At 39.7% G+C, this 26133-nt stretch overlaps 3 protein-coding genes across 3 annotated transcripts; 1 reads left to right on the forward strand and 2 right to left on the reverse strand.

Annotated features, from left to right (window-relative positions):
* Positions 1 to 69: 69 nt before the first annotated feature.
* Positions 70 to 3986, reverse strand: uba5 (ubiquitin-like modifier activating enzyme 5). The gene is made up of 12 exons (XM_080864755.1): positions 3687 to 3986; positions 3505 to 3550; positions 2538 to 2627; positions 2316 to 2425; positions 2141 to 2227; positions 1975 to 2059; positions 1770 to 1874; positions 1533 to 1660; positions 1306 to 1441; positions 1111 to 1186; positions 902 to 1008; positions 70 to 562 (listed from the first exon to the last, which is right to left on the reverse strand). Exons 1-12 carry the CDS (start codon positions 3848 to 3850, stop codon positions 485 to 487), a joined length of 1212 nt encoding a protein of 403 aa, XP_080720881.1. The 5' UTR covers positions 3851 to 3986; the 3' UTR covers positions 70 to 484.
* Positions 3987 to 4128: 142 nt separating this feature from the next.
* Positions 4129 to 26080, forward strand: acad11 (acyl-CoA dehydrogenase family, member 11). The gene is made up of 20 exons (XM_080864753.1): positions 4129 to 4394; positions 4498 to 4597; positions 6275 to 6400; positions 6522 to 6683; positions 6789 to 6953; positions 7036 to 7177; positions 7352 to 7473; positions 7669 to 7775; positions 8033 to 8144; positions 8491 to 8568; positions 8965 to 9103; positions 9477 to 9584; positions 11326 to 11424; positions 22676 to 22745; positions 23373 to 23458; positions 23568 to 23639; positions 23787 to 23941; positions 24293 to 24409; positions 25664 to 25773; positions 25859 to 26080. The coding sequence occupies exons 1-20, from the start codon at positions 4273 to 4275 to the stop codon at positions 25971 to 25973; spliced, it is 2307 nt and encodes a 768-aa protein (XP_080720879.1). The 5' UTR covers positions 4129 to 4272; the 3' UTR covers positions 25974 to 26080.
* On the reverse strand, positions 17433 to 21441 carry ackr4b (atypical chemokine receptor 4b). The gene is made up of 2 exons (XM_080864756.1): positions 21052 to 21441; positions 17433 to 18753 (listed from the first exon to the last, which is right to left on the reverse strand). The coding sequence occupies exon 2, from the start codon at positions 18744 to 18746 to the stop codon at positions 17640 to 17642; it is 1107 nt and encodes a 368-aa protein (XP_080720882.1). The 5' UTR covers positions 18747 to 18753; positions 21052 to 21441; the 3' UTR covers positions 17433 to 17639.
* Positions 26081 to 26133: the final 53 nt, after the last annotated feature.

A 26133-nucleotide genomic window follows, 5' to 3' on the forward strand; every position in this document is an offset into this window, starting at 1 on the left:
CATGTATTAATACCATGTTAATAACATCTGTAAAAGCTGTATAGGAAAATAAAAATAAAGTCCAACATGTCCATCTAATAAATACTTTATTGAGACAACTTGAACATTGTTCTGTGATGTTACAGGAAACATTTCTTCTTTTTTTGTGGATGTTGAAAAGTTGGGACGCACATTCGGTAAGCAAAACACTAACTGATATCTTCAGGTTTATTGATATGTAATTAGAAAATGTTCCCATTTCAAGTGCTAAACATTTTACCATGTCAGCAAATTACATATCTGATGTTTTTGTGTGTGGTTTTTTTCCCCCGCGTGTGAAATACCACAAGCAGCATTGCATTCCACGTCTTCAGCGGTTAGATGAACTCATTCTTTAACTGGTTGTATCGTACAGCAATTAGCATTTTCACAATGATGTTGGAATGAACAAGCAGGAAAAGGTTAGTCTCATATTAACAGCAGAAATGCACCTTCAGATTGTTTCCTACAGTTTTTTCATCTGAGCCATTAATTCTTCAAGGCTCTGTTCAGTCTCCTCCACTGTCTCGCCATCTGCTTTTTCCTAGTTCAAAGACGAGAAAACAATGAGTTGAATTGGGTTCATAGACAAGACCAAACACTAAAACATTACAACAAAATGCCGCTTTTTTTTAGAAATGATCTTCAAGCCCAACAGTACTCTCCACAGTAATTTCATTTAAAAGCAGTATGGAATGAAAGTAAAACTGAAGAGTCACTAAAAGTCACTTAGTGCTGTAAATATTTGACTTCACCATTATTACTTAAGGCAAAAAAGTATTTGATATAAATGTCAGTATATTTTTTTAAAATTAATGAGTCTACCCATACAGGGCTCCTAGTTTCAAAGTTTCAAAGCTGTGGTATCTTAAAGCGTACTAACCTCAGTTGGAATGGTATAAGCCACTGTGATGCCTTCTGGGAGGTCGGGCACAGTACCTGAAGCAGCCTTTAACTCTTCTTCAGTCACCTCTGATACCAGCTCAATACCTGCGCACCACATTTTTGTATATTAACACACATTAACACAAAAAAACAACAACACAAAAACTATGTTACATTTAGGACACTGTACAAGTTTCTTTTGCTCACCCCATTCATTGTCTTCATGTACAACCTCCTCCTCTTCCTGTACGACCTCCACTTTGGGCCGCTCTGCTTCTGTCCTCTGAACAGAAAACAAGTGAGTAAGGTTAGCTTTTCTAACACTATATAAAAGCAGTAAGAATGGGACTTTAATCAGTCTTGGAATCATGTTACATGAGCAAACAGTGAGCACACACACACCTTGTACTCCTCCTGTTGTCTCCTGCAGTGACGGTCATTACACTGGGGGTTAGCTTTCATTGCCATGGCAGGGAAGAAGTCCTGCATGGCATTGTAGCCAAGATAATAACTAACAGTACCAAACTTTAGAAGATATCTGGAAGACAAAACATTTAATAAATAATATTGAACTTCACTTTACACTTTTAGATTTGAACCTGCCCAGAAAAACATGAAAATAAACCTACTTGAGGACATTTTGCACAAGGAGACCTGCCACAACACCCATGGTTGTTGGTAAGCTGGCAGCACACACACCCTCCCGTTTTAGGGTCTTCTCATCAATGTTGGCTGCCACCACAAGTGGAGGAGCACACTAAGAGAGAGGGTGTTATATGGTTTTAGAATGCAACTACATTTTTCTGTAAGAGCTGGACGTCATCATATTGCAAAGATATGTTGTTGTTATTTAAGTGTGAGCATACAGCGAAGCAGGCCGTCTCCCCAGGAATGATGAGCTGGATGTGTCCTGACACAGCATTTTCACTGACACCAGACTCCATCCAGATCTGACCTAGTTCATTGCAGGCCTGAAACAAACACCAAAATGAATTCAACTTGTAAGAGTTACATGTATTTTTTTTTTTTTAAATCTCTTTTTTTGTGACATTGACATGTATACACACTCACTGTATTGATGGCCATTCTGGCCTCAAAGTTGTCCACACAGCTCAGGACCAAATCCACTGGTTTTCCTTCTTCCAGCCCTCCATGACTGAAAACACACAGTTATTTGCTGGTGCAAAAAAGGGACAGAGGAAGAAAACTACAAAAAATATACAATATGAATCCTAACCTGATACAATCCATGAAATGTGTAAAATTTTCCATCGTAGTAATGTTGTAGTTATGGGTTTCAAATGACACGTCTGGATTGATGTTTCTGTTTGGGGGAAAAGGGAAGTTAGATATATTTGAAAGAAACTGAATGGCTTTGGTGGAAAAGTGGATGTCTGTTAACAACAGTGTACCTGAGTGTGTGTTCTGCTGCTTCCACTTTGCTGAGGCCTGCTTGGTGAGGCTGGAAGAACAGCCTGTTCATATTGGCCAGCTCTACTTTATCATAGTCAAAAAGGAGCAACTGGGATGCCACAAAATGAGAACAAGCCACGGTAAGAGTAAAATCAGCACAGATGGACATGGATTTAAATTTAAATCAAGTAAAAGTGAAAGATAATGAAAGCTTCTATTACCTTACCAATGCCACATCTAGTGAGCATTTCAGCTGTCACACTGCCAACTCCCCCAACTCCAACCACAGCTACTGTGAATGTCCGAATTCTCTGTCAACAAGTTTATAAACAATAATTACTCACATTTCTCAACACAAAAGCCTCCAACTTTGCTTTGATAGCTACAGTTGTGAACAGAAATTTACATACACTCATCTTGGGGATGAATGTCATTACGTTTGGGCTTTTCAGCTTCACCCCAAATCAACAGCTAGATGGCTGAACCTTGACAAAATTGGGTGTTCCAGCAGGACAATGATCCCAAACACACATCAAAACTGGTTTTGGAATGGATAAAAGAACTAACATTAGGCTGCTGGAACGGCCATTCCCAAAGCTCCGAACTCAACCGTGCTCAAAACGTTTTAGTTATATATACACATGTTTAAAATAAACTCTTTTCTGTCTCTCTATTTAAAATTAGTGGACTATGCCTAACGGCTGTTAAGAGTGGCCAAATATCCAGTGAGAGTTATGGCAAAACCTAGCTGAGGTTCAACTGGCAGAAAGACATTTAACCAAGTATTAGTACTAGTAGTACTTATTTATTTACTTAATTTATGTTTTGAACCTGTGTGGATTAGACAAAATCCAACATGAATTCAATCTTATGAACCCAAGTTTTGTTTTGTAAATGATTAAACATGTATCTTACTCCACCCCAGAAAAAGAACAGATCAAAGAAATCAATAAAAGCCCCAAATCACCACGACATTCATGGCCATAATGAGTGTAGGTAAACATCTGTATGTAATCATGCTATTATGAATATCGGGTTTGGGTTTCAATAAACATATATCGCTAGATAAAGGTAATTTAATGTTGTAACAGCAGTTTTTCTTTATTGTTTAATATGAAATATGAACTCTTGGAAGGGAGAGTAACCAGAAACCGTGCAGTATTAAAAAAAGAACAACTTTGAACATACCTCGTAATCATCTACGATGCCCATTCTCTTTAAAGCCATGAGGCGACTAAAATAAAAACACAGCTGAGATTAGCTTGTGGTGTATGACTCACAGGAAGGCGTCGGCTCTCAACATAGTGAGCCGTCTACACAAAAATCAATTAAAAGACCATATAATGAATACATTTAAAAAACAAACTTACCTGTACGGGTTGGAATCCACAACTTCAGCGCTCATTTTGTCAATTTTCGGTCTATTTAGTGCCTGACTGTGAGCATCTTCCGCGGCACACTGCTTCTGCTTACACTTTATCAGCTCATTCTCCAACTCTCTCACCCTCAACTTCAGCTCCTCCACCGTCGCCATCAGGAAAACAGTCGAAGGCTAAACTATGTAAAAGAAATAATAATGCTGTACACAAAAACGTAAATTTTGTGTCCCTACAGGGATCGACACAGAAAGTACACGTCTTCGCTGCTCAAACCAGCTGTCAGGATGTGTGTTCCCGTTAACAGTGTTCGTGCAGAAAACGACCTAAACACCCTACAGTGTTCCCACTTCACCACTGGATTGTTTAAACCCTTATTTTATTATTTTATTTTAGTATCGAAAATCTTCTAGTCATTAGGTTTTATAATTTTATAAATTTGTGGCAATAAAATAACTTTTAAGGGGCGTTACCTCGTTGTGCATATCGATAAACGGTCCGACCATCATATCAATAATGCTAAACATAGCTAGCGCAACGATACATCTGACAATGATTAATCCAGAGTTATAACTGCGAAATGGAGGAACCGACCACTCCTGTACGACAGCAGCATAAATTCAATGTTGGCAGGCTTCAGAGATATCTGACTGCCAAGACACTTTTGTCAAACAATGACACCCTGACTGTAAGACAGTACAGGTAAGGTAGCCAGGTCTGTCTTCATTTTGTAGTGTCAAAGTTAATCTTGTGCAAATGTTTCGCCTGCTGATAACATGCTAGGGACACTCGCTTATCTTTTCAGTGCTGGTCAGTCAAACCCAACTTTCCTAATCCAGACGCCGTCAAACAGTTATGTTCTCAGGAAGCAACCCCCAGGTGAGCTGTTGCCAGGAGCTCACAAGGTAAGGCTCCCCCCCACAGTTATTGTAGTTTTGGTTAAAAAATAAATAAAATATTGTTAATGTCCTGAGTTAGTTTCCTCACTTAAATTTTTACTATTTTAAATGGATAGGTTTAGTTTGTTTTTATGTGTTCTCCTATAACTAATGCTTCCTCGTGCTGTCTGTGTTTTAGTTTAGTTTGGGTTAACTGGTGAATCACTCACTCAGCACTTATCCAGTTCAGGGATTGCTGGAGCCTGCCCAGCCATATGTTTTCAATACGTGCTTTAATTAATTCTCATTATTTTTGGCAGCAACCACAACCTCAAGTGGTAAACAGCAAATAAGTCAATAAATAAACTGGGGGATATTTTTACATTAGGATTGCGTGTAGGTTAAGATGACCTGCTGAAGATCATTCCCAGCGAGACAATGGGAAAGAGGTGATTTAAGTGACTTTTAAAGTGGTATGGTTGTTTTTGCCAGACAGGTTGGTCTGAGTATTTTAGAAACTGCTGATCTACTGGGATTTTCCTGCATATCCATACCTAAGGTTTACAGAGAGAATGGTCAGAAAAAGAGAAGATATTCAGTGAGCAGCATTTATTTGCTCTGAAGTGCCTTGTTGATATCAGAGGTCAGAGTAGAATAGACTGACTGCTCTGAGCTGATAGGAAGGCATAAGCAACTCAAATAACCACTTGTTCCAACCAAGATATGCAGAAGAGCATCTCTGAATGCACAACACGTCGAACCTTGAATTAGATGGTTTACAGTAGCAGAAAATCAAACCGGCCCACACAGTCATACTCAATACAATAAAGCACGATTGGGATGTGGTGGAACCAGAAATTCAATCATAGATGTGCAGCTGACAAATCTGCAGCAACTGTGTGATATCCTTTCAGTATTTATAAAAAAATCTCTGAAAAATGTTTCCAGCACCTTAATGACTCTGTGCCACAAAGAATTAAGGCAGTTGTGAAGGCATAAGGTCGTCTAATCAGTACTAGCAATGTGTACCTAATAAAGTCGTCATCGTTTATAGTTTGGTTTTATGGTTGTATAATAACCTTGTTTTGACCACTGAAATAGTTGACAAATACAGACAAAACACAGTGGTTTTGTGCATCAGGTAACAAGTCACAAGTTTATTTTTCAGCCTTGATTTTTTTTTTAGTGAGAATTGTTTTTTTTATATGGTTTGACTGCAGGATTTACGTATTTGACCAGAAATGGGAATATGTGAGTCAGGGAGCGCTCAATGATAAAAAAATAAGCTCAAAAGTTTTACAAAAATGTTCCTGGCCACAAATCTGAGCGGTCATTAGACGACCATGTAGCAGATTTCCTGGAAACAATTATGGAAATGTTGTTTTTTTATTACGTGTTTAGGATATAACCAAGTTGGCTATGTTTAGTTATAAAAATTAAGCTATTTTTTTTAATAACCCGAATGAATATATTTATATCTAATGAAAGCTTCATACGTGTTACTTATGTTTAATACTAAATGGTGCTTTACATTTACCATCTGTGCACAAACACTGTTTTGTGTGACCTTGTAACTAATTGGATTTAATCAAATGAAAGAGCTCACTTTTCCCCAAATGTTTGGGAAAGTAGCACGTGATCATATTAGCTTCACTCAGTGGGTGAAGTTTCTCATAGAAGTGGATTTTTCTGCTTCGTTCACAGGTGGACAGGGAGTATCGAGTGCAGAAGGCCCTCTTCTCTGTTGGTTTCCCCGTTCCACAGCCCCTTCTGCACTGCGCTGATATTGAAGTCATTGGAACAGAGTTCTACTTAATGCAACATGTGAAGGTACTTTTTTTTTGCACTTAGGAGTCACAAGTCCCTGAATCTAATATTTTTTTCTAATGGTTTTTTCTAAGATGAAAATATTATTTTTGTTTGACGGCAATCGTGCAATTCTGTTTATTAGGGGCGCATATTCAGGGATCTTCGTCTACCTGGAGTGAGTCCAGCAGAGAGAACAGCTCTGTATGTGGCTGCGGTGGAAGTCCTGGCAAAGCTGCACTCACTGGATCTGCCATCAGTGAACCTTGAAGCATATGGAAGAGGGCCAGGTTATTGCAGGAGACAAGTGAGTTAACACAACATTCATTAAATCGAAGTCATTTTACTGTTTATTTGATCTGGAACTTAGTCACGATTTGTGAAATTAAAGAATGTCTTTTTATCTGTAAAGGTTTCCACCTGGACCAAGCAGTACACTGCAGCGGCCCACAGAGACATTCCAGCCATGAATGAACTGTCTGATTGGTTGATGAAGAATCTACCAGCCAGTGACAATGAGGTGACCCTTGTCCACGGAGATTATCGACTGGATAACTTAATATTCCATCCAACAGAGGTACACTTTGTCTGATCTTTACTTTCAGACCTTTGCTACATTTGTCTGTGAATACTTCACAAAGTCTGTTTTGTGTGATAAGGCGCGTGTGATCGCTGTGTTGGACTGGGAGCTTTCTACCACTGGACAGCCCCTGGCAGATCTGGCCTACTTCCTTATGCCACAATACTGGCCTGCAAGTCTCAGCGTTATCAGCACGATGGGCAGTTTAAAAGGAATAGAGGGTAACGCCAACAACTGTTGATAACTCTGACAGTGATTTATAACATTTATAGACAGTGGAAAAACAGATTTGTTGTTTTCAGAAATTTGTATTTGATTATGATTTTATATCTGTTATTTATTTGTTTATGTCTGCTCACAGTCTTGTCCCTCTGGTCTTATTCCTCAATGAGCAGGTATCCCAACTGTGGAAGACCTGATCTCCATTTACTGCAGGTGCCGGGGGATCCCCCCTGCATTGCCACAACTGAATTTCTACTTGGCCCTGTCTGTCTTTAAAATGGCAGGAATTGCCCAGGTTTGTACCAAATTTCAACACTAGGCTGATTTTCTTTTTTTTCTTTTTTTTACTGGCATACAGTATTGTGCAACTCACAGCTCCATACCTCATTTCCTCAAATTTAATTAAAAGTTATAGACAAGCACATAATGTAGTCACTTAATCTTTCATTAAAATTAAGATTTTTTTAAAATTATTATTTGTTTTTCGTAGGGGATCTACGCTCGTCACCTCCTGGGTAATGCCAGTGCACCGAATGCAGCTCAGTTTGGCCAGTGTGTGGAGCCCTTGGCTAAGGTTGCCTTGCAGCTTGGGCAGAGGTAGGTTTCAGTAATGAATGAATTCCTTGTGCAGCAATGCACTGATATCCTTTGACACATTCAGACATAACTTTAGCATAAACACTCTGCTATAGCAGGAAAAAATTTTTAAATCCTTCGTCACTGAAGGTCAAAAAAACTGATAGATCCCACCTGTTGATTATATGTAAGACAGCTGCAGTTGGAATTTGACACCCAGCTGTTGCTTCTGATATTCTCTGTTAGAATTTTAACATTTGAAATGTGTTTCATGCCAGGCCCCTCACAGGTCCAACAAAGGACAGATTGTTTTTCCAGACAGCTAAAGGTCGGGCTGTTCTCCAGCAGGTCAAAGATTTCATGAGACAATATGTGCTTCCTGCTCAGAAGGTCAGTTCCAAGAGCTGCCAAGAACAGAGGGGTTTTGTGTGCATTGATGAAATTTTAACTTGTGTACACAGCAGTTCGTTTCTTCACTGAAGGCTAATAAAGTAGAGTCAAAGAACAATGTGTCTCCTGGTTACATAAAATATGCTGCATATGGGCATCATCACAGGGCTTTGTAGCATTCTCACGTAAAGTGAAACAGATGAAGAACCACAAGCTCTTCCATGAAGCTATCTCTGCAGGAATATATTGTTGAGCTGATGTTACCATTGAGTGCCTGGAATGCTTGTAGCATCAACATGAACTCACTTGACAATTCACTTTGTGGAAAAATATTGTTGTTCCTTAGGAGGTTGCACAGTATTACACCAAACACGCTGAGTCTCCACAGAGATGGCACACCCCTCAAATTATAGAGGATCTGAAGGTATGTAGGGGTTGATTTCTTTTGTTTTTGTTTTTTAAACTTAGTAACTCAGTCTCTTTTTTTACACAAATCCTACATAGTTAAAATGACAGATAAGGGGAAAAACCCTCCAAAACAAAAAAATACAACCACATGTGATAGAGGACTGTCTAAGATTAAGTACTAGTCCAGAAAGTTCAACACCCAAGTTTATTTGACTCTTGTGTAAATAGCACACCTGAGACGCCCACGCACTGCAACCCATCATTAGTATTTGGCGTTTGAACAAAATTACTATTATTTGTGTCTGTGTGGATCTGTTCCAATTTCTGGAGCTCTGCTTGTTATCAGCATAGACAGGGAAAGAAGCCGTGGCTTGCATTTTCACTCTGTATAATAACATGTGTCTGTGTGCAGATTAAAGCCAGGGAAGCCGGGCTGTGGAACCTGTTCCTGCCTGCAGTCAGTGGGCTCACCCAGCTGGATTATGCCTATATTGCTGAAGAAACCGGCCACTGTGTGTTTGCCCCTGAAGTCTTTAACTGCCAGGCTCCTGGTAAAATATCTACATCAAAGACCTTTGATAATATTACAGATCAATTTTGTCCCTTACTTTGCTCTACTAGGATGGGCTTGCTCTTTGTATATAGAAGCTAGACTGCATTTTCTCTCCTTTTTTTATGAGTAGGAATCTCTCTAGTCAGGAAAAAGGCTCTCCAGATGTCAACATTTCAACCTCGTTTTAGTCATAACACTCCATTTTGGGGTTTTAAAAATATATCTTCCAAACCACACAAAAATCTCCAGATTCAGCTTTTTAAGGTATTTATTTGTTAGGAAAATCAAATCAGTCTTCCACGAGAGCATAAAGGTTACCAAATTCAGCTAGTAATTACTGGAAGATTATGACTATTTTTTTTTTTCCATAGACACAGGAAATATGGAAGTGCTCCACATGTTTGGCAGTGAGGAGCAGAAGAAGAAATGGCTGGAACCTTTACTCAGAGGAGAGATTCGCTCCTGCTTCTGTATGACAGGTAGTTCCAAGAACAGGTCACAAAAAAATGCTTAGAGAAAAACATACCAAAATCTGTGTTGGTGATTGAAAACAAAGTTTGAGGAATCTGTCATATCTATAAGCATAGCTTTCTTGGTGTAGTTTGGAACACTTTCTGTTATGAATTCATAAAATTTCTTCCCTTTTCCAAAGTATTTCTCATGTTCACTTCTCAAAATATGTGTTGTGGTCTTCAGTCACATTGTTTTCTGCCAAGTGCAGATTGTGGTCTTGATCAGGCTAAGTTATAGAAGGCATGGCTGCTACTGACTGCGTGAAAGGCCCTTCACACGCCAATAGCAAACACGAGATCCCGATGAGTAATTTCTCCCTGTTTTGTTCTCTTTTGCTTTTAATGCTGCCTGGAAACAGTGACATGCTGCTGCCAGAGGTGATTACGCTGGTTTTGAACATCCTTGTGTTTTTTTTAATCAACACATAGAGATTAATAGTGTTTTGGATACATTTTGTTTTGCACAGCAGTGCAGACATTTTCCAGTATTGAGTAAAAGTACTCAGTCTGAAGTGCTGAAGGAGCCAGACATTCTTGTCATTTGTTTAAAGTGGCTTTGATGAGTTCTCAAGGTCTTCTGGAGGTCTTTTAAAGTTGTCTTCATTTTCATTGCAGTTCTTATACCTCACCATTTTCAGAGGAATCTTTTTTTTTCCTCCCTGTTTGTTTGTTAAGCCACTTAACACTGACCTATGAGTCATTTCAGTGCTAAAAGGCACCCAGTTCAAGGGTTGAACCAGTGTTGTGTCTACTCATAGAGACAACTTGGCAAAGAAACACTGTTGCTAGCAGCCTGTCACAAAAACACATAATTTGTTCCCATGTCTTTATTTAAACATGGGTTAACATGGGTTGACAGTTTTGTTGTCAGATCCTGATCCACCATGAAATACCATCTGGAGAGCATCTGATTGGCAACTGCTTCACTTTTTATCACAACAATGATCCCAAACACACTGCCACTGCAGCAAAAGCATAGCGGGATAGAAAAGCACACAGTGGGACGCTATCAATCCTGGACTGGCCTCTCCAGACTGCAAACGTCAATATTATTGATGCAGCGTGGGATCATCTTGACAGAGAATAAAACAAATGGCAGCCGACATCCAAAGAAGAGCTTTGGATGTCGGCTGCCATTTGTTTTATTCTCTGTCAAGATGATCCCACGCTGCATCAATAATATTGACGTCTGCAGTCTGGAGAGGCCAGCTTTGGATGTCCTTCAAGAACGAGAACTATTCCTGAAGACAACTTAAAGATATGACAAGAAGGTTCAGGCTGTGAAGAAGAAAAAAAGAAAGTCAGATCAAATATTGATTTTTCAAACCTGTCAAAATTGTCAAAATATATTTTATTTCCATGTATGTTTGCACATTTTTAAATACATCACTGCAACCATTTTCCCTTTTCCTAACAAAATCTAAAGAAATTAGGGAGCAAAAGAAGAAATTAGCACTTTTGCACAGTACTCTATTACACTGGATGATGAGGAGAACCCTTTGTCGTGCACTGATAAATAATTTAAACTTCTGGTAACGTCTGCTGTATATTTGAACCCTTTGGCCGTGAAGGGAAGCTTAAGATAATTTGGGTTACCAGACGTGTAAAAACACGAGTCTGAGTTGAGTTTCATTAAGTATTGTGATATGTTATCAGTATTGTCGTGGTACTTCCTGTAAAATAGTACTTCCTGTGGTCCCCTCCTCAGAACCTGATGTGGCCTCCAGTGATGCAACCAACATGGAGTGCAGTCTTCACAGGGATAAAGACGACTACATCATAAATGGGAAAAAATGGTGGAGCAGCGGTAAGTATTTGTTTTTTTTAGCTGGCATTTGTTTGTTCATTTGTCTCCTGGAGACATCAGCTTTGGCAGAACTGCCACAAAAGCAGTTTGGAGTGTTTTTAGTGTTTTGTCAACGATGCATCTATGTACGAAACTTGAATGGGGGCCAAGTTTGAAGATGGGTGTGCTCCAGCCCATGTGTACTGAGTTTAGGATGCCGGAAGTAACTGGTTTTGCTGTTAGCTCATAACTTTGTTTGTTCCTGTCGCCATGGCAAATTGTGGCCTTGGAGATTCTTAATGTTGCAGGGAGTACCCCACAGGAATTTTGTAGTATGCTGATGTCAGCTGGAAAATGTCCCAAGTTTGCAAGATTAATGAAATGTTGCAGGTGTGATTTGACATAAACAGCAGGACTGAGTGCAACAGCTACAGAGAAGAAATTAGTGCTGTGGCTCGTGTGATTTCATTGCATTTACTTTAGAGAGCCTAAAGTCTGTAAACACCAAGCAGTTGTTTTATCACAATCCCTGCTTTAAAATATTTTAGAGCAAGTCCCCATAAACCAAAGAATGTTTTTAAAAGGGTGAACCTGAAAGTGTTGTTGATCATAAATGTCTTAAATGGGCAACAAAAAAGAGCAACAGACTCTTGCGGGAAGGATTATATAACATAAATAATTTTAAAAGTCAGAAAAACCTTGGCTTCATGCCTTTCTGAGAAACCTGGCTTCAGTTTTCCAACAGGTTGAACCAGTATAGGATCATGGATCAACTGGCATTTTATTTCTAAATGATGAGTCATCACACATGAATCAACTTTCAAAGACAACAAAATGGCCTTAAAATCCTAAAATAAATGTGCTGCTGCAAACAGTTGCAGTGCCCCGAAAAAATATTTGCCTATTTCCCAAACGAATCATCAAACGAATGTGACATAGGTTAAAAATCTCAAAGAGCAACACATCACCCCTACTCTAAAGAAACTCAAGAACAGCTGAGAAACAAAGTCATCAACGTCTATCAGGCTCGAAAGTATTACAAAGCCATTTATAAGGTTTTGGGACTCCAGTGAACCACAGTGGGGGCCATTATACACAAATGGAAAAAACAGAATAGTGTGGAACCTTCCCAGAAGTGGCCTGCCTACCACGAGCACATCAATGACTCTTCCAGGAAGTCACAAATGAACCCAGAACGTCATCTAAAAAACTGCAGATGTCATTTCCTTCAGTTATGGTCAGAATTCATGATTCAACAGTAACAAAGAGTCGGGACAGAAATGACATGTGTGGGAGAGTTCAAGGAGAAATCCACTGGTGACCAAAAACACACAAAGGCTTATCTCACATTTAACAAGAAAAAAGCCATCTTGATGATTCTTAAGACTTTTGGGAAAATATTCTGTTGACTGATGAGACAAAAGTTGAACTTTTTGGAAGGTTTGAGTACATCTGGCATAAAACTAATACAGCATTTCATAAAAAGAATATCATACCAGCAGCATGGTGATAGTAGTGTAATGATCTCGACGACTTGCCGTAACTGATGGAAGAATGAATTCTGCTCTCTAGTAGAAAATCCTGAACAAGAATGTTAAACCATCAGTTCATTCCCTGAAGCTCAAGTATCAGGAACACACCAGCAAGTGAACCGCTGAAAGGCTAAAAAACCAAAATGAAGGTTTTGGAGTCCTGACTTAAATCAGATTGAGATGCTTTGCTATAAACTTAAACAGGCAGTTTATGCTCGAAAAACCTCCAGTGTGGCTGAATTAAAACAGCTCTGCAAAGAAGAGTGGGCCAAAATTCCTCCACAGTGATGTGAAAGACTCACAGCAAGTTATAACAAAAGCTCGATTGCAGTTCTTGCTGCCAAGAGTGTCCAACCCAGTTATTAGGTTTAGGGGGGGCAGTTACCTTTCCACACAGGGTTAGGTAGGTTTGAATTTAAAAAAAAAAAAGTTTAAACCTTAATAAATTAAATTTACTTGGTTTATATTTGCCTAATATTAAAAATAGATTGATGATCTAAAATATTTTGCAAATATGCAAACGAAAATGAAAAATAAATAAAATCCGGAAGGTGCAAATGCTTTTTCACAGCACTGTAAGGTCATGGATCCACTAAATCAGCTGACATCAGCTTACTTCTAAATGAGTCATTATATACGAGTCATAATGAAAGAGAAATTGGCCTTAAAATCGTAAAATAAACGTGCTTTTGCAAACATTTACAACTGTTGGGTAAATCTTACTAACACTGCATTCATGCTCACAGGCACGTGTGTGTAGGCCCTCAGTCTGTGTGTTAATGCTCTGGAGGTTAACACAAATCTGTGACTCATGTGTGAATCACTGTTCTTCTTGGTCATTTGGACTATCTTTGTCTTTATAAACAAGCTTGGTGTTTAACATCCTGTTTGACTTGATTTGATCGTGATAGTTAAATGTCAAAAACTCAGAGTAGTGGTTTTGTTTTCCGCGTAACCTCCTTAGACCCGAATGACGCTTGCAGAGTCTGTGTACTCCGAGGGCTTCGCTTCCAAGTTAAATGAAAGCAGCGGCTTGTTGTTTTTATTAATTGGAATTTCTTTTCGCAACTGAAAGCTTGAAATGCTGCAGTTTTTAAAAAATGAATTGAGCAGAATTTCTGCAGCTCATCATTTTTATCTAGCGCACAGTTTGACTTTATCATTCATCGGCGGTTATGTTGTCCTTTTCGAATGTTTTTCTTTTGACTGGAAGTGAAAATTCCATCAGGAGAAACAAATCTTCTGGGGTTATGAGAATTTCCTTTCCTCGCATGAATATATCTCTCTGTCGGAAAAGAATGTGGGTCTGATTGCGGGTTCTTTCATACTTTGTGTGACCCATTGTCACTTTTGTTGCAAAACGTATGATACTTGAGTGGAAATCAGTCTTTTCTTTTCCTTTTTTTTTTGTTTTTGAGTGAGACAAGATTTCCATATATTCAGTCCAACTTTAGTTCGAACAAAAGTAGAAGTGAAACCAGTGGTTATTGTATTCAGATATTTTATTTTTATGGAAGGCGTTTCTATGGTAAAACTCATTCTTTCCTATCACAAAAGTAATATGAACTCGCAGTTCCTCACTGATGTGCTATGGGTGTTTTCCACAATATGATTTCCAAGTACTTGGGAATCCTTAAAGAGATGGATCTCTGCCTTTATTTGTGCAGCACTGTTTCCAATAACAGAAACAACAGACTTTTTCATGCTGTATTACGTCATAATCGCAGAGCATTCCTAGTTGCGATCTCTTGACTGCTGCTTTCTCTTAGAATTACCGATCATAACTAAAAGCTACCGAAAATAACCCTTAAATTAAAAAATGCTGTCCATAATCCACACGCACTTTCGCGTTCCCTTTTTCTCTAAAGCTGTGTGGTGCAAAAGGCAGTTTGTTGCTAGATGGAAGGGTCTATAGACATTTCCAGTACAGCTTTGCGGTGTGGAAGCTATTGAAGCTGGTCCCATAGGCATGTTAATGCACTACAATGATTCCCAGACGTTTAGTGTTTTATCTTCAAGCCACAGGCGTTTGTATTTGCATACACACTCACGGAGCTGATATACATGCTTTTCATTATTAGCAGTAGCTGTGAGATTGTCAGTGGAATTACAGAAGACATAATCATTTTGGCTTCAGTCAGGCCACAATATGATAAGTCCAAAAAAATAAGCAGTGTTAGCACTGTTGTCTCACAGCAAGCAGATCCTGAGTTCAACTCCAACACCATCTGGCCAGGCTGTGTTACTGTTCAGGAAATAAAAAGATGAAAACACCTATCCAACCGTGTTTTTACCATAACTTTCAAAGGCATAGTTCAGGTAAGCGGAATCATGCAGGATTTGGGGCTTACTTTGGCTTATGTTGTCTTATGATATGCACCTTTAATACGTTTGTTTATCCAGTCGTTTCTCTGTTTAGAAATTATTCAACTTGTGTCCTAAACATGTGCTAGACACACCTAGTTTGGGGATCATTCAATCACGCTTCTAAGTAGAGCTGGGCGATATGAGATTTTTTCATATCACGATATGTTTTTTTCATTTCAGGCGATAACGATATCTATCACGATATAAGCCAAATAACTATATTTGTAAGATTTAAATGTGCCGTTGCTCACAAGTAAAATGTGAAATAATCAGCAGCTTGTTTTTATTTAAATATTTATTTCCCATAATAAGTTCAACAGGGTAGATGTACTTAAGGAACATGAGACTTTTTCAGATAAATAAAGGCAAATATTGCAAACTACACAAAAGGCAGCCGCTAAAGCGTTTAAGTTTCAAAATAGAACAAACGAAACAGACTAAATTGTCAATTCCACTTAGAAACAAAATATTAATTCTAAAAATAAATCTTAGTTTGTTTTACAGAAGAACAGACAAAACTGACTAACTTTTGTCAATATCAAATAAACTGAGAACTAAAAGGAAATTCTCAATCTCTCCTTGTTGTATAGCTGAGCTTTTCAAACAGTTTTAACAGTTACTTTAGTCTGACAAAAGCCGAATGACGAATTAGCGCTTCCAGTCAGAGACTGAGGCTACGTCCACACGTACACGGGTATTTTTGAAAACGGAGATTTTCCGTTTTCGTTTTAAAAAATAATCCCGTCCACACATAAAGGCAGAAATGAAGGAAAACGCTGCTATGAACATGCCAAAGCAGCAGGTGGCGCTAGATTCCTAACCGTGCAGAAATGTTGGCCAATCAGAAGTCTAGAAGCCTCGGTGGGAAAAAGTAAACAAAGCTGGGGCACAGAAGCAGAACCGAGTCGTATGTGTGGAGGGACAGTAACTGTGTGTATATGTAAGCATTTAAACACTGCAGAGAGTAGAATTAACAGAAACAGTATTGTAGAAATTCATTTCACCGAAACAATAACGTGGCGCACAGTGTGACGCATGCACCAGTTTATTGTATTTCCAGACTTGCTTTCGGCACAATTTACAGTGCACGCTACTCTGTTTTTTGTCAGACTTGAAATAGCCGAAATACCTTCACACTACGGAACTTCTATGGCTCTTCCGTTCGACAATCTCTCCGGCATTGCAACCATCATCTGTTTTCTCTTCGGTCACGCTCGGTTGATTTTTCTAGTCGGCACACTCATTTCCTCCATTACCCGCTGGCTGCTTCCCAAACAAACACACGTGTGGCTTGGCACTTGTGCTGTACGTAACAAGTCACGCGACGTGACGCTGCGGCTGTGATTGGTTCGGCTCTGCGCTACTTAATTTGGATTGGCTGACCTTTTTTTTTTTTTTTTTTTTTTGAGGACAAGAGCGGCGAAGTCTATCGCGATAGCTTAATTTCTCTATCGAGTAAAAGTTATATCGCGATACATATCGTTATCGTTCTATCGCCCAGCTCTACTTCTAAGGCATTGCTCTGGAAAAGAATGACTAACAAGAGGGAAAGAATGGTAAACAGTGAATTCATGTTTGTCTTTGATGTTCATGAGGTACTTGTGGGAGTTGTGATCAAGAATTTTGACTCTTCTTTGTTGCTGTGTAAAAAGGCTTGAGTAAACTTTGACCTCTTGGTTTATCACCCATCTACAGCAAAGGGCTGAGCCTAGATTCTAAGTTTAAAGCATAATCTGGAAAAAAAAACGGTGGATTGGGTTTTACTGCAAACTATAAAACTTGTGTTATTGAAAGGATAAAAAGAAGATTAGATGAAAACAGCAGTCGCTCTTTAAACTTCTCCAAACAATATTCAGCTTTGATAGCATGGTGGGGTGCTTCCTGCTGGTTGCTGTCCTGTCTTTGCTTGCCAAATGTTTTTCCACTCGATGGGTCACCCACTGTGCAGTCAAGTCATCCGTCATCCCAACCCAAAACCACGGGATGTAATGAAATGAGACGCAGATGAGCTCGTTTAAGGCGGTGTAGATTGTAAAGCTGTATTCGATTAGTTGCAAAGAACTCGAGAACGAGAGCGTCAGCTGCACTCAGTTGCGACAGATGCGTGTTATTGAAAACTTTGTTCTTTTATTTAACAAAATACATAATTTATACAAAATACTTTGCTGGTTAGTGCATATAAATTCACTGTACATATACAATTATTAAACTGAGAATTAACATTTATATTTATGGGGATCTGTCTTGCATGTTAGTAAGGGAACGTAAATATATTTATACTGTGTACATGCAATTTTGTATATAAGTTTACAAAAAAATAGATAAATATTTCCAGTCTTAAATAGTAAAGGTGCTGGTGTCTTGTTCTTCTGAATCCGACTGGGATTGGGTTTGATTACACGCTTGGAGCGCAATCTCCACGGGCTCCTCGTTGACGTGTCTCTGGTGCCTTCCAAGTCGCTGTCCAAGGTGTTTGGCAGTCTTTAGAACGTGACTCCTGAAGGACGACCCCATGAAGGCGTACAACAGCGGGTTAATGCAGGCGTGGGTGAGAGCCAGGCTTTCTGTCACCTGCATAGCGTGATCCAAGCCCTTGCTGACATCACAGTCGGTCACGAGCATGTAAATGATGTCCATCGCTCGGCAAAGCTTGACTACCGTGTAGGGCAGCTGGGTGAGCAGGAATACGGCCACCACAGCCAGGAGGACCCGCAGGGCTCGCCACTTTTTCTCTCGTCGCACCGCGACAGCCTTACTCAGCGCCAGTCCCACTCGGCAGTAGCACACCACCATGACCAGGAAAGGTATCACAAATCTCAGGATCACCTCAAGCAGCTCCAGGGAAGCCTTTGCAGGTCGGGCCATGCTGTGCGGGTAGATGGCTGTGCAGCTGATCCTGTAATGGGTGTGCTTCACTGTGGAGAAGATAAGTTCAGGAAGGCCGAGAATACTGGCTATAGTCCACAGCATGAGGCACACCAGGAACCACTGTCTCCTGACTTGGGATCTGGTGCCAGCTCTGTCCGTTGGATTTTTGGTTACAGCGCGGTAGCGATCCACACTGATGCACGTAAGCATCAGCATGCCGCAGCTGAAGTTGGTGCTGTAGAGGAAGGATGTGAGCTTGCAGGCTGCCGTACCCAGCATCCACCCGTGGACAGCATCGGCTGCCCAGAAAGGCAGGGTGAAGAGAAGCAGCAGGTCTGAAATGGCAAGGTTGAGGATGCACACATCCGTCAGGGTTCGCAGTTTCAGCCGTGACGTGTAAACCACCACTACCAAGGCGTTTCCCGCCAGGCCTACTATCAGAGCCAGGGCATAGATGACCGGAAGGAAGACGCCGGCAAAGGAACGCACTGTTTCCTTGTCACAGATGGTGTGTTCATAATTGTAGTCGTAAGTTTCATTTGAATCATCGTCGTGGTGATAGTCAAAGTCGGCCATACTTTTTCTGTGGGAAAAAAATACAAGAGAAAAAAAGAGAAACATTTCTTTAAAAGCTCCACCTTTTTAGTTTACTCTGAGTACCAACAATTGAGTTCTTGTCCATCATTAACATGTATGGCATCATTTAACAGAACAAGAACCCCCCCCTTTTTTTTTCTTTTTTTTTTTTGTACCAGGAACAGGAAAGGCGAGTTCTTTGTGTGTTCTGCATCAGAGGAATCTTTCCTGCATGGTTTCCCTAATGGCTTTAGCTCAGCCTGTCAGAAATGAGCGTGTGGGCTTGAATAAACTCCAGTAGGGAAAAAAAGAGAGACAATAGAGTTACACATCTTCTAGTGAAGTTTTTGAATTGAATTACTTTGTATTCCAGTGGGTGCTGAGTGATCTACACACTCCAGAAAATGGTAGCTTTTGATTTGCTAATCCTTTAATTACAGGGAAAAAGATGTTCTGCAAACTAATGATGTCTATTATGCAATGCACAGGACTTTTTTTTTTTTTTTTTTTTTTTGGAGCTTGTTAACACCAATCCAATTTCTGGTCTTTTTTTAAAGTTTAGTGAGGAGGAAGTATGCGGAGAAAGGCCTGAGAATGTCATGCAAGTGCGGGATCTTTTTCTGCCAGATTAAAATCCAGGATGTTGGTTTTTACTATATGTGGCATTTGCTGGTTCAACAGGATGTCCCATTGATGTGACTCTTTCATTCAGACCCATTGTTGTGTTAGCCAAGCTGTTCCCTGCCAGTAAGGATCTCACTCAAGCATTAGCAAGTGGGATACTGTGCCTGCGTGGATACTTTTACTGTCACAAATAGATACTTTTTTTTTTCTGTTAGATCCAATAATCCCTTGAAAAAACTAACTGAGCTCCAAGGACAGATCTTGTATTGTTCCCCTGTATATTAGAAACCATAAATCCCTTTTCATTCAGGTTTTTGTTCATTTCCTGAGGAAGAAGAATTGAGGAAAGTGCGAACTCCGAACAGCAAAACATGTTACGTTGCAGATGATGTAACGTCTGGCTGAGGACCAAGAGGTGATGCATTGAATATTTTGCACGTCAAGAGCATTTTTGGCAACTCACACTTGTTACAAAGATGACAGCAGTCCCTTAACGAGCCATATAACAAGTGTCTCTCTTCTGAATTGGAAGTAGTAGTTACTGAAGCAGATGTTCACTGGAACGTTCAGAAAAAATGTCAAATATTGACTTTTGGCTACAGATGGGCTTCGTGTGTCAGCTGGGGGGTTTTTTCAGATTTTTTTTTTGTTTGTTTGTTTTCACATCAGCTATTTGGCTGTTTGGATTTCACTAGTCAAATTAATTAAAAAAGATTAAAATGATTTTATTATCAATTATATGTGTACTGCACATACATGTAGAATAAAAGGAATTAAGAAAATGGAAAAAAGATAAAAGGACACTCCAGGAAGGATATTTTAAAAAATTGAACCTATGCACAGTAGTGGCATCAGTGCAAATAAAGTAATGGAAGATGATGTAAATGGACATATAATAGATAGACAAAATATTATAAATAAATAGAGCAGCTTATAATATACACATACAATAGCAGGTATGACACTAGGATATACATAGAAAATGTATTTAGGTGAAAACTTTTGTAGTTGAGTTAAGTCAATATTGCTTTGGTAACATACATGAGTAATGATATCGCAAATGCAGGTGATTTTATTGTTGTATAAAGAGCCGTCGATCGAAAATATATGAATATTTTTCAGTTATTTTTCTGCATGCTTTGCTCAAAGGTGTCGAACACGGGCATGGGAGTGGCATTATTGTGTACACCTTCTATGAATTTGTGCATTTTATAATCTTTAGTTAAGCAAAATCTATGACACAAAGTTGATATAGTCCAACAATGCTTATAGTAATAATGATATACTACCTGTATTTAGGTAGAAGAGTAAGAGAACAGTTTGTTTACAAAGAGCTATGCGCTCAGGAGAAAAGCAGAGCAACACAAACCTAACACAACAGTGTTAATGAGGTAATATAAAGAAGCTTAGTCATAAAATATACCAAGCAGGACTTTGACTGTGAGTCAAAGACTAAAGTTAACCGTTCACTAAGTAAAACAACAATGCACAACATCACATATCTCTGTGTATAATAAGTATATGTAAAATGTAGCTATGTATTTAATGATGTAGTTTAAAGATTTAAAAGTGTAATATTATTTAAAAAAAACAAAAGTTCAAGGAAGGAATATAAGGAGTATATCTCTTGTCAGTATACGTTACACTAAAGGGTATGAAAGAAAAGTCAAAATGCTCTTACCGTGTTTCTGTTCCTGTCCAAGAACCGTAAAGTTAACACTGATCCGTTTATTGTTGTGTATTCTGAGGAAAAAGGTTGCATGCACTCTGGCACTGCAGTGACTAATCTCTGCTTCAGCCAACCCCACTCCCTTCACTTCTGACACTGTAGGAGCGTGTCCCTTCACCACGTAACACAGACGTAGCATTTGTCAGTGTGAGTGCGTGTGCGCACGCACGTGTGTGTGTGTGTGTTTGAGTGTGGATCAGGTTCAAGGAGAAATGTCTAAGACGAATACAAATTCCTTGAGTCGTCTGTTTTCTTATGCTGTGCTGTGCAATGCACCATATAAAGAGAGGCTGTTTTACACACAGGGAGTTCCTATTGGTGGTTGTCCTTTTCTTTTCTTTTTTTTTTGTACATACTTCACCAGCCTCATTCCTAGTAGCAGCAGCTTTGGTCATTTGAAATATACAAGTGAAACTAGAGTAATGTTTTTTTGTTTTGTTTTTTCTACTATTTCCTTATTTCTGCTTCCTCAGAAACGTTCAGCTATTTTTTTGACTGCCACACTCTTATAAATATATCAAACAAAAATATACAAGACAATTGGATTTGGGCCAGAAATAAATAATGAAATGTATCCATAAAAATTCCAGTCAGACAAAGAAAAGGAACATTAGTTTTCATTAGAGGGGAAAAGGGGCCTTTAGCTATGTTAAAATTGCATATTGACTTGATTTCTTTTTTTTTTCTTTTTTTTTCTGGAAAAATCAGCTGCATAGCATTCTGTCAGGAAGTCTAATTACTGGGTTGGGAAGGTTTAAATTCATACCAGGAATGATATGACATGCATGGGCATGCTTTGGATCATGGACCCTTATGTATGGGTTCACAGGAAAACCTCACCTGCCTCTGGGCCAAACGGGCTTTCCTAAATGTGGTTTATGGGTGGTGTCTGCTGTAAAGTTCTTCGCTACAGTCTGAGAATAATCAGTTACTGTTTGTTTGCGTTTCTGTAGCCAGAGAGTAAATGCAAAACCTCAACCCCTGTCAAATCAAGTTTAAGAATTCACATGCTCTCACGCGTGGTTTTCGTGTTGTGAGAGCTCTTAAACTAAAGATGTCTGCTGCTGTCTGGTGTCCATATGTCCTGTCTGGAGGGGACAGTTGTGCCAGCTGAACCAAAACCTAAACAGGAAGGCGACACCATCAGTTGGTCACCCTGTTTGTGCCCTTAGGGTTTGTCTCAAAGTGGACTCTCAACCAGGGAAATTCCAAAGGATTCTGCAATTGCTCCTTCTGTGACCACTTTTGTAATATCTTGTTTAGAGGATCTCTATGATGTTTTTTTTAAATCTCGAACTGGTATTATAATAAAGTAATAAAGTTACTGTATTTGAGGAGTGGAAAAAAAAAAAACTAACTCAGGAAACCGGTTGTCGTCATTAACATTATTAAGCAGCCACATGGTTACCACATCCGTGACAGCAAAATTCGCAGTTTCCGGCCGCAGTAGGGGTCATGGACTGGTTAAGGACGGAGGCAGTCGCTGAAAAGTTACCAGCCCCATTGATTTATAGCACCAGAAAGCAACGTGACCTGAATGTAAATGACCCACAGGATTTTTGCCTTGTCCCGCCAGGTGCCGGCAATCCCCAGTGCAAAGTGGCCATTGTCATGTGCAGGAGCGGCATTCGGGATGAAAACATCAGGTCAGCAGAACAGTTATGTGAAATATACGTCCACGTTTCTTTGTGGGAACAAACACGCAAAGATTTGTTTCTGCCTTTTTCCAGAGTTTTCTGATGTCATGTTTTTCACCACAACAGGATTTTTATTAGTATTGTTCATTTCTAGTTTTGGTTTTATGTGAGATTGTTTTGTGTGTTCCTTTGAACTTTTTTTTAAGAAGCCATTTGTCCCACTAGACTTCTTCTGTTTCTGCTGCCAATATAACTGAAATGGACTTTGCTTAGAGACACAGCCTACTTCCCAGCATGCCCCTTAGCACTGGTCTAGCTTTCTGCCCTGATGTTTGTATAACACACAGGGGGGAAAAAAGTCGGTCTAATGTTGATTCTTGTGTGTGTTAAATTTTGCTTGAAGTTTAATTGGCATAATTTAGGATATTAATTAAAAGAAATTCCTAACAACCACACCCAGAATATAATAACTCTTCTCCTTGGTTTGTCAGCAGTAAAAGGCACACACCCTTGCTTGCAATGAATGGAGATTCCCATCAGTATCATATTTATAGCTGCGTGAAAAACCTGTGAAAATGGCCACTGTGCTCAAAGTATAATTCCATCACATGCTTCGGCTGTAAACCTGTCTCTTAGGCACAGCCAGCACAGTATGATCCTCGTACCTATGGACACAGCAGGTGTAAAGCTCATCAGACCACTCACTGTGTTCGGTCAGGATGGTAAGTTAATGATATCATCTGTCCTTGTTTATTTTTCCCCACAGTATGGGCGTGCAGAGATGACATCTGAGCTTTCCTGACATGATTTAATCCTTGTATCTGTTCTCAGATGCGATCCATGGTGGCCACTTTGAAGTGCATTTTGAAAATGTGCGCGTACCCGCCTCCAGCATTATTCTAGGTAAAAGCCTTTATTGTTTTGTCTATATTCCCAAGAAACAGAATATGTTTGAACGATAAAGCAGTGTTGACTTGACATTTTGTGAATGAGATAATTACGGCCTCTTCTGTTTTCTCTCTTTCTGTGTTACACTGTTGTGGTTTCCAGGGGAGGGCAGGGGATTTGAGATTGCCCAAGGTCGCCTGGGGCCAGGCAGGCTGCACCACTGTATGAGAGCTGTCGGACTAGCAGAGTTGGCATTGGAGCTACTCTGCCAGCGGGCTGCCACCAGACACACCTTTGGAAAACAACTGTACCAGCATGTGAGTGAAGCTGTATCTGAAGGAGAGGTTCTCAGAGCTTTGATGGCTTTCTGCCAGTTTTGGGGTTACAGCATACAGAAGAAGAAAAATATCAGGAAATGGGGTTTATAATCGCAGTTTTTGTGCCATTTATAGCAAGTTAAATTCATTTCTGTATTTGCCAGCATTGGGAATGTTTATTCTGCCTAAATAGAATAACATGTACAGTATTGCAAAGAGAGAACCCAAGAGATATGCCAGATTTAAATCTTGGGGCTGTGGCAGTATGTGCTGAGAGATGTCCTACTGTTGACACCTAGTGGACAGCTTTTTAGATGCAGCTAATGGATCTCTGTGTTATCTATTGTCCAGGAAGTTATTGCTCATTGGATAGCAGAGTGCCGTCTCATGATAGAGCAGACTCGCCTGCTTACTCTCAATGCTGCTCATGCACTGGATACACTAGGCAGTCGGGCAGCTCGTAAGGAGGTAAAACTATTTTTGACCCTCACATTTAAAACAACAAAACAAACACATATAAATGTGCTGATATCTTACTTGGGATGGACAATAACATTGTATTTCTAAAACCAATGGCTTCTCTGTTGCGTTTTGGATATTTTTATTTTTTTTGAAAGTCATTTTTATCATGACATACACTATATTGTCAAAAGTATTCAATCACTTCCCTTTACACATATGAACTTGAGTGACATCCCATAATAGAGGTGTTTATGGGAATTTTTGACCACTCTTCTGGAAGTCCATTTGTGAATTCCAGTAGAGTTCTTCTGTACCAAACTCGCTAATCCATGTCTTTATGACCTATCTTTGTGCACTGGTGCGCAATCATGAACAGGAATGGGACATCCCAAAACTCACACAAATTTGGGAGCTGGAAATTGTCCAAAATGTCTTGGTATGCTAAAGCATTGAGTTCCTTTCATTGGAACTAAGGCACCCTAATCCCCCCCTCCTCCAAACTTTACAGTTGTCACAATGCAGTCAGACAAGTACTGTTCTCCTGGCAACCGCCAAATCCGGTCTCATCCATCAGATTCCAGACACTCCAGTCATCACTCAATAACTCCAAAGACCAACCTCGCCACTGCTCTTGCACTGGCAGTGTGTTTTACACCACTGCATTTGACACTTTGCATTGTGCTTGGTGATCCAAGGCCTGAATCCAGCTGGTCTGCCATGGAAACCCATTCAATGAAGCCCTCTAGACACTCTACCTGAGCTAATTTGGAGGCCACATGAAGTTTGGAGGTCTGTAGCGATTAACTTTACAGAAAGTTGGCAACTTCAGCCTCTGCTGACCATGCTGTTTTTTGTTTTTACATGGCCTACCACTTTGTGGCTGAGTGGTCATTTCCACTTCATTATAATACCCCTAACAGTTGACTATGGAATAGTCAATAGCTCAGAATTTCACAAATTGACTTGTTGCACAGCTGGCATCCTATTACAGGACCACACTAGAATTGATTTGAGCTCCTGAGAGCGACCCATTCATTCATAAATGTTTGTAGAAACAGTCTGCACGACTAGGTGCATGATTTTATACACCTATGGCTATGGAAGTGATTCAAACACCTGAATTCAATGATTTCGATAGATCAGTGAATACTTTTGGCAATATAGCATATGCAATCCCAGCTTGAAATCACTGTGGGATGGAATTGGGAAAGGGCTGTGGTCTTTTGAACTCTAACATTTATCTTTATCACTGCCTACTAGATTGCTATGATTAAGGTTGCAGCAGGAAGAATGGCCTGCAAGGTGGTGGACATAGCCATACAGGTATATGGTGGTGCAGGTGTGTCTGGAGACGTTCCACTAGCACAGATGTAAGTTTGGACCCGTCCCAACACATTAATGGTAAATGCCTTTGATAAATGCCTTCCATGATGCCAATATTACATTTGTCTTCAGGTACTCATATGTGCGGACTCTGCGCATCGCTGATGGACCAGATGAGGTGCACCTCTCCTCTATAGCCTATTTGGAACTCAGAGATCAACTAAAGAAGGCACAGGCAAAGCTCTAAAAACATGGCCACAGCTTCATTACACTGCAGTAAACTATTACTGCCCCGATAAGCATTTTTGGCCCTAAAGTGAGATTGCTTGATTTTTATTCACTAGTTGCAAAAACACTAAACTTTAAAATGAAAAACCTTACTAAACATACTACCTGTAAAGAAGCAC

This window comes from Rhamphochromis sp. 'chilingali' (assembly GCF_963969265.1).
Source record: "Rhamphochromis sp. 'chilingali' genome assembly, chromosome: 18".
Taxonomy (NCBI): Eukaryota; Metazoa; Chordata; class Actinopteri; order Cichliformes; family Cichlidae; genus Rhamphochromis; species Rhamphochromis sp. 'chilingali'.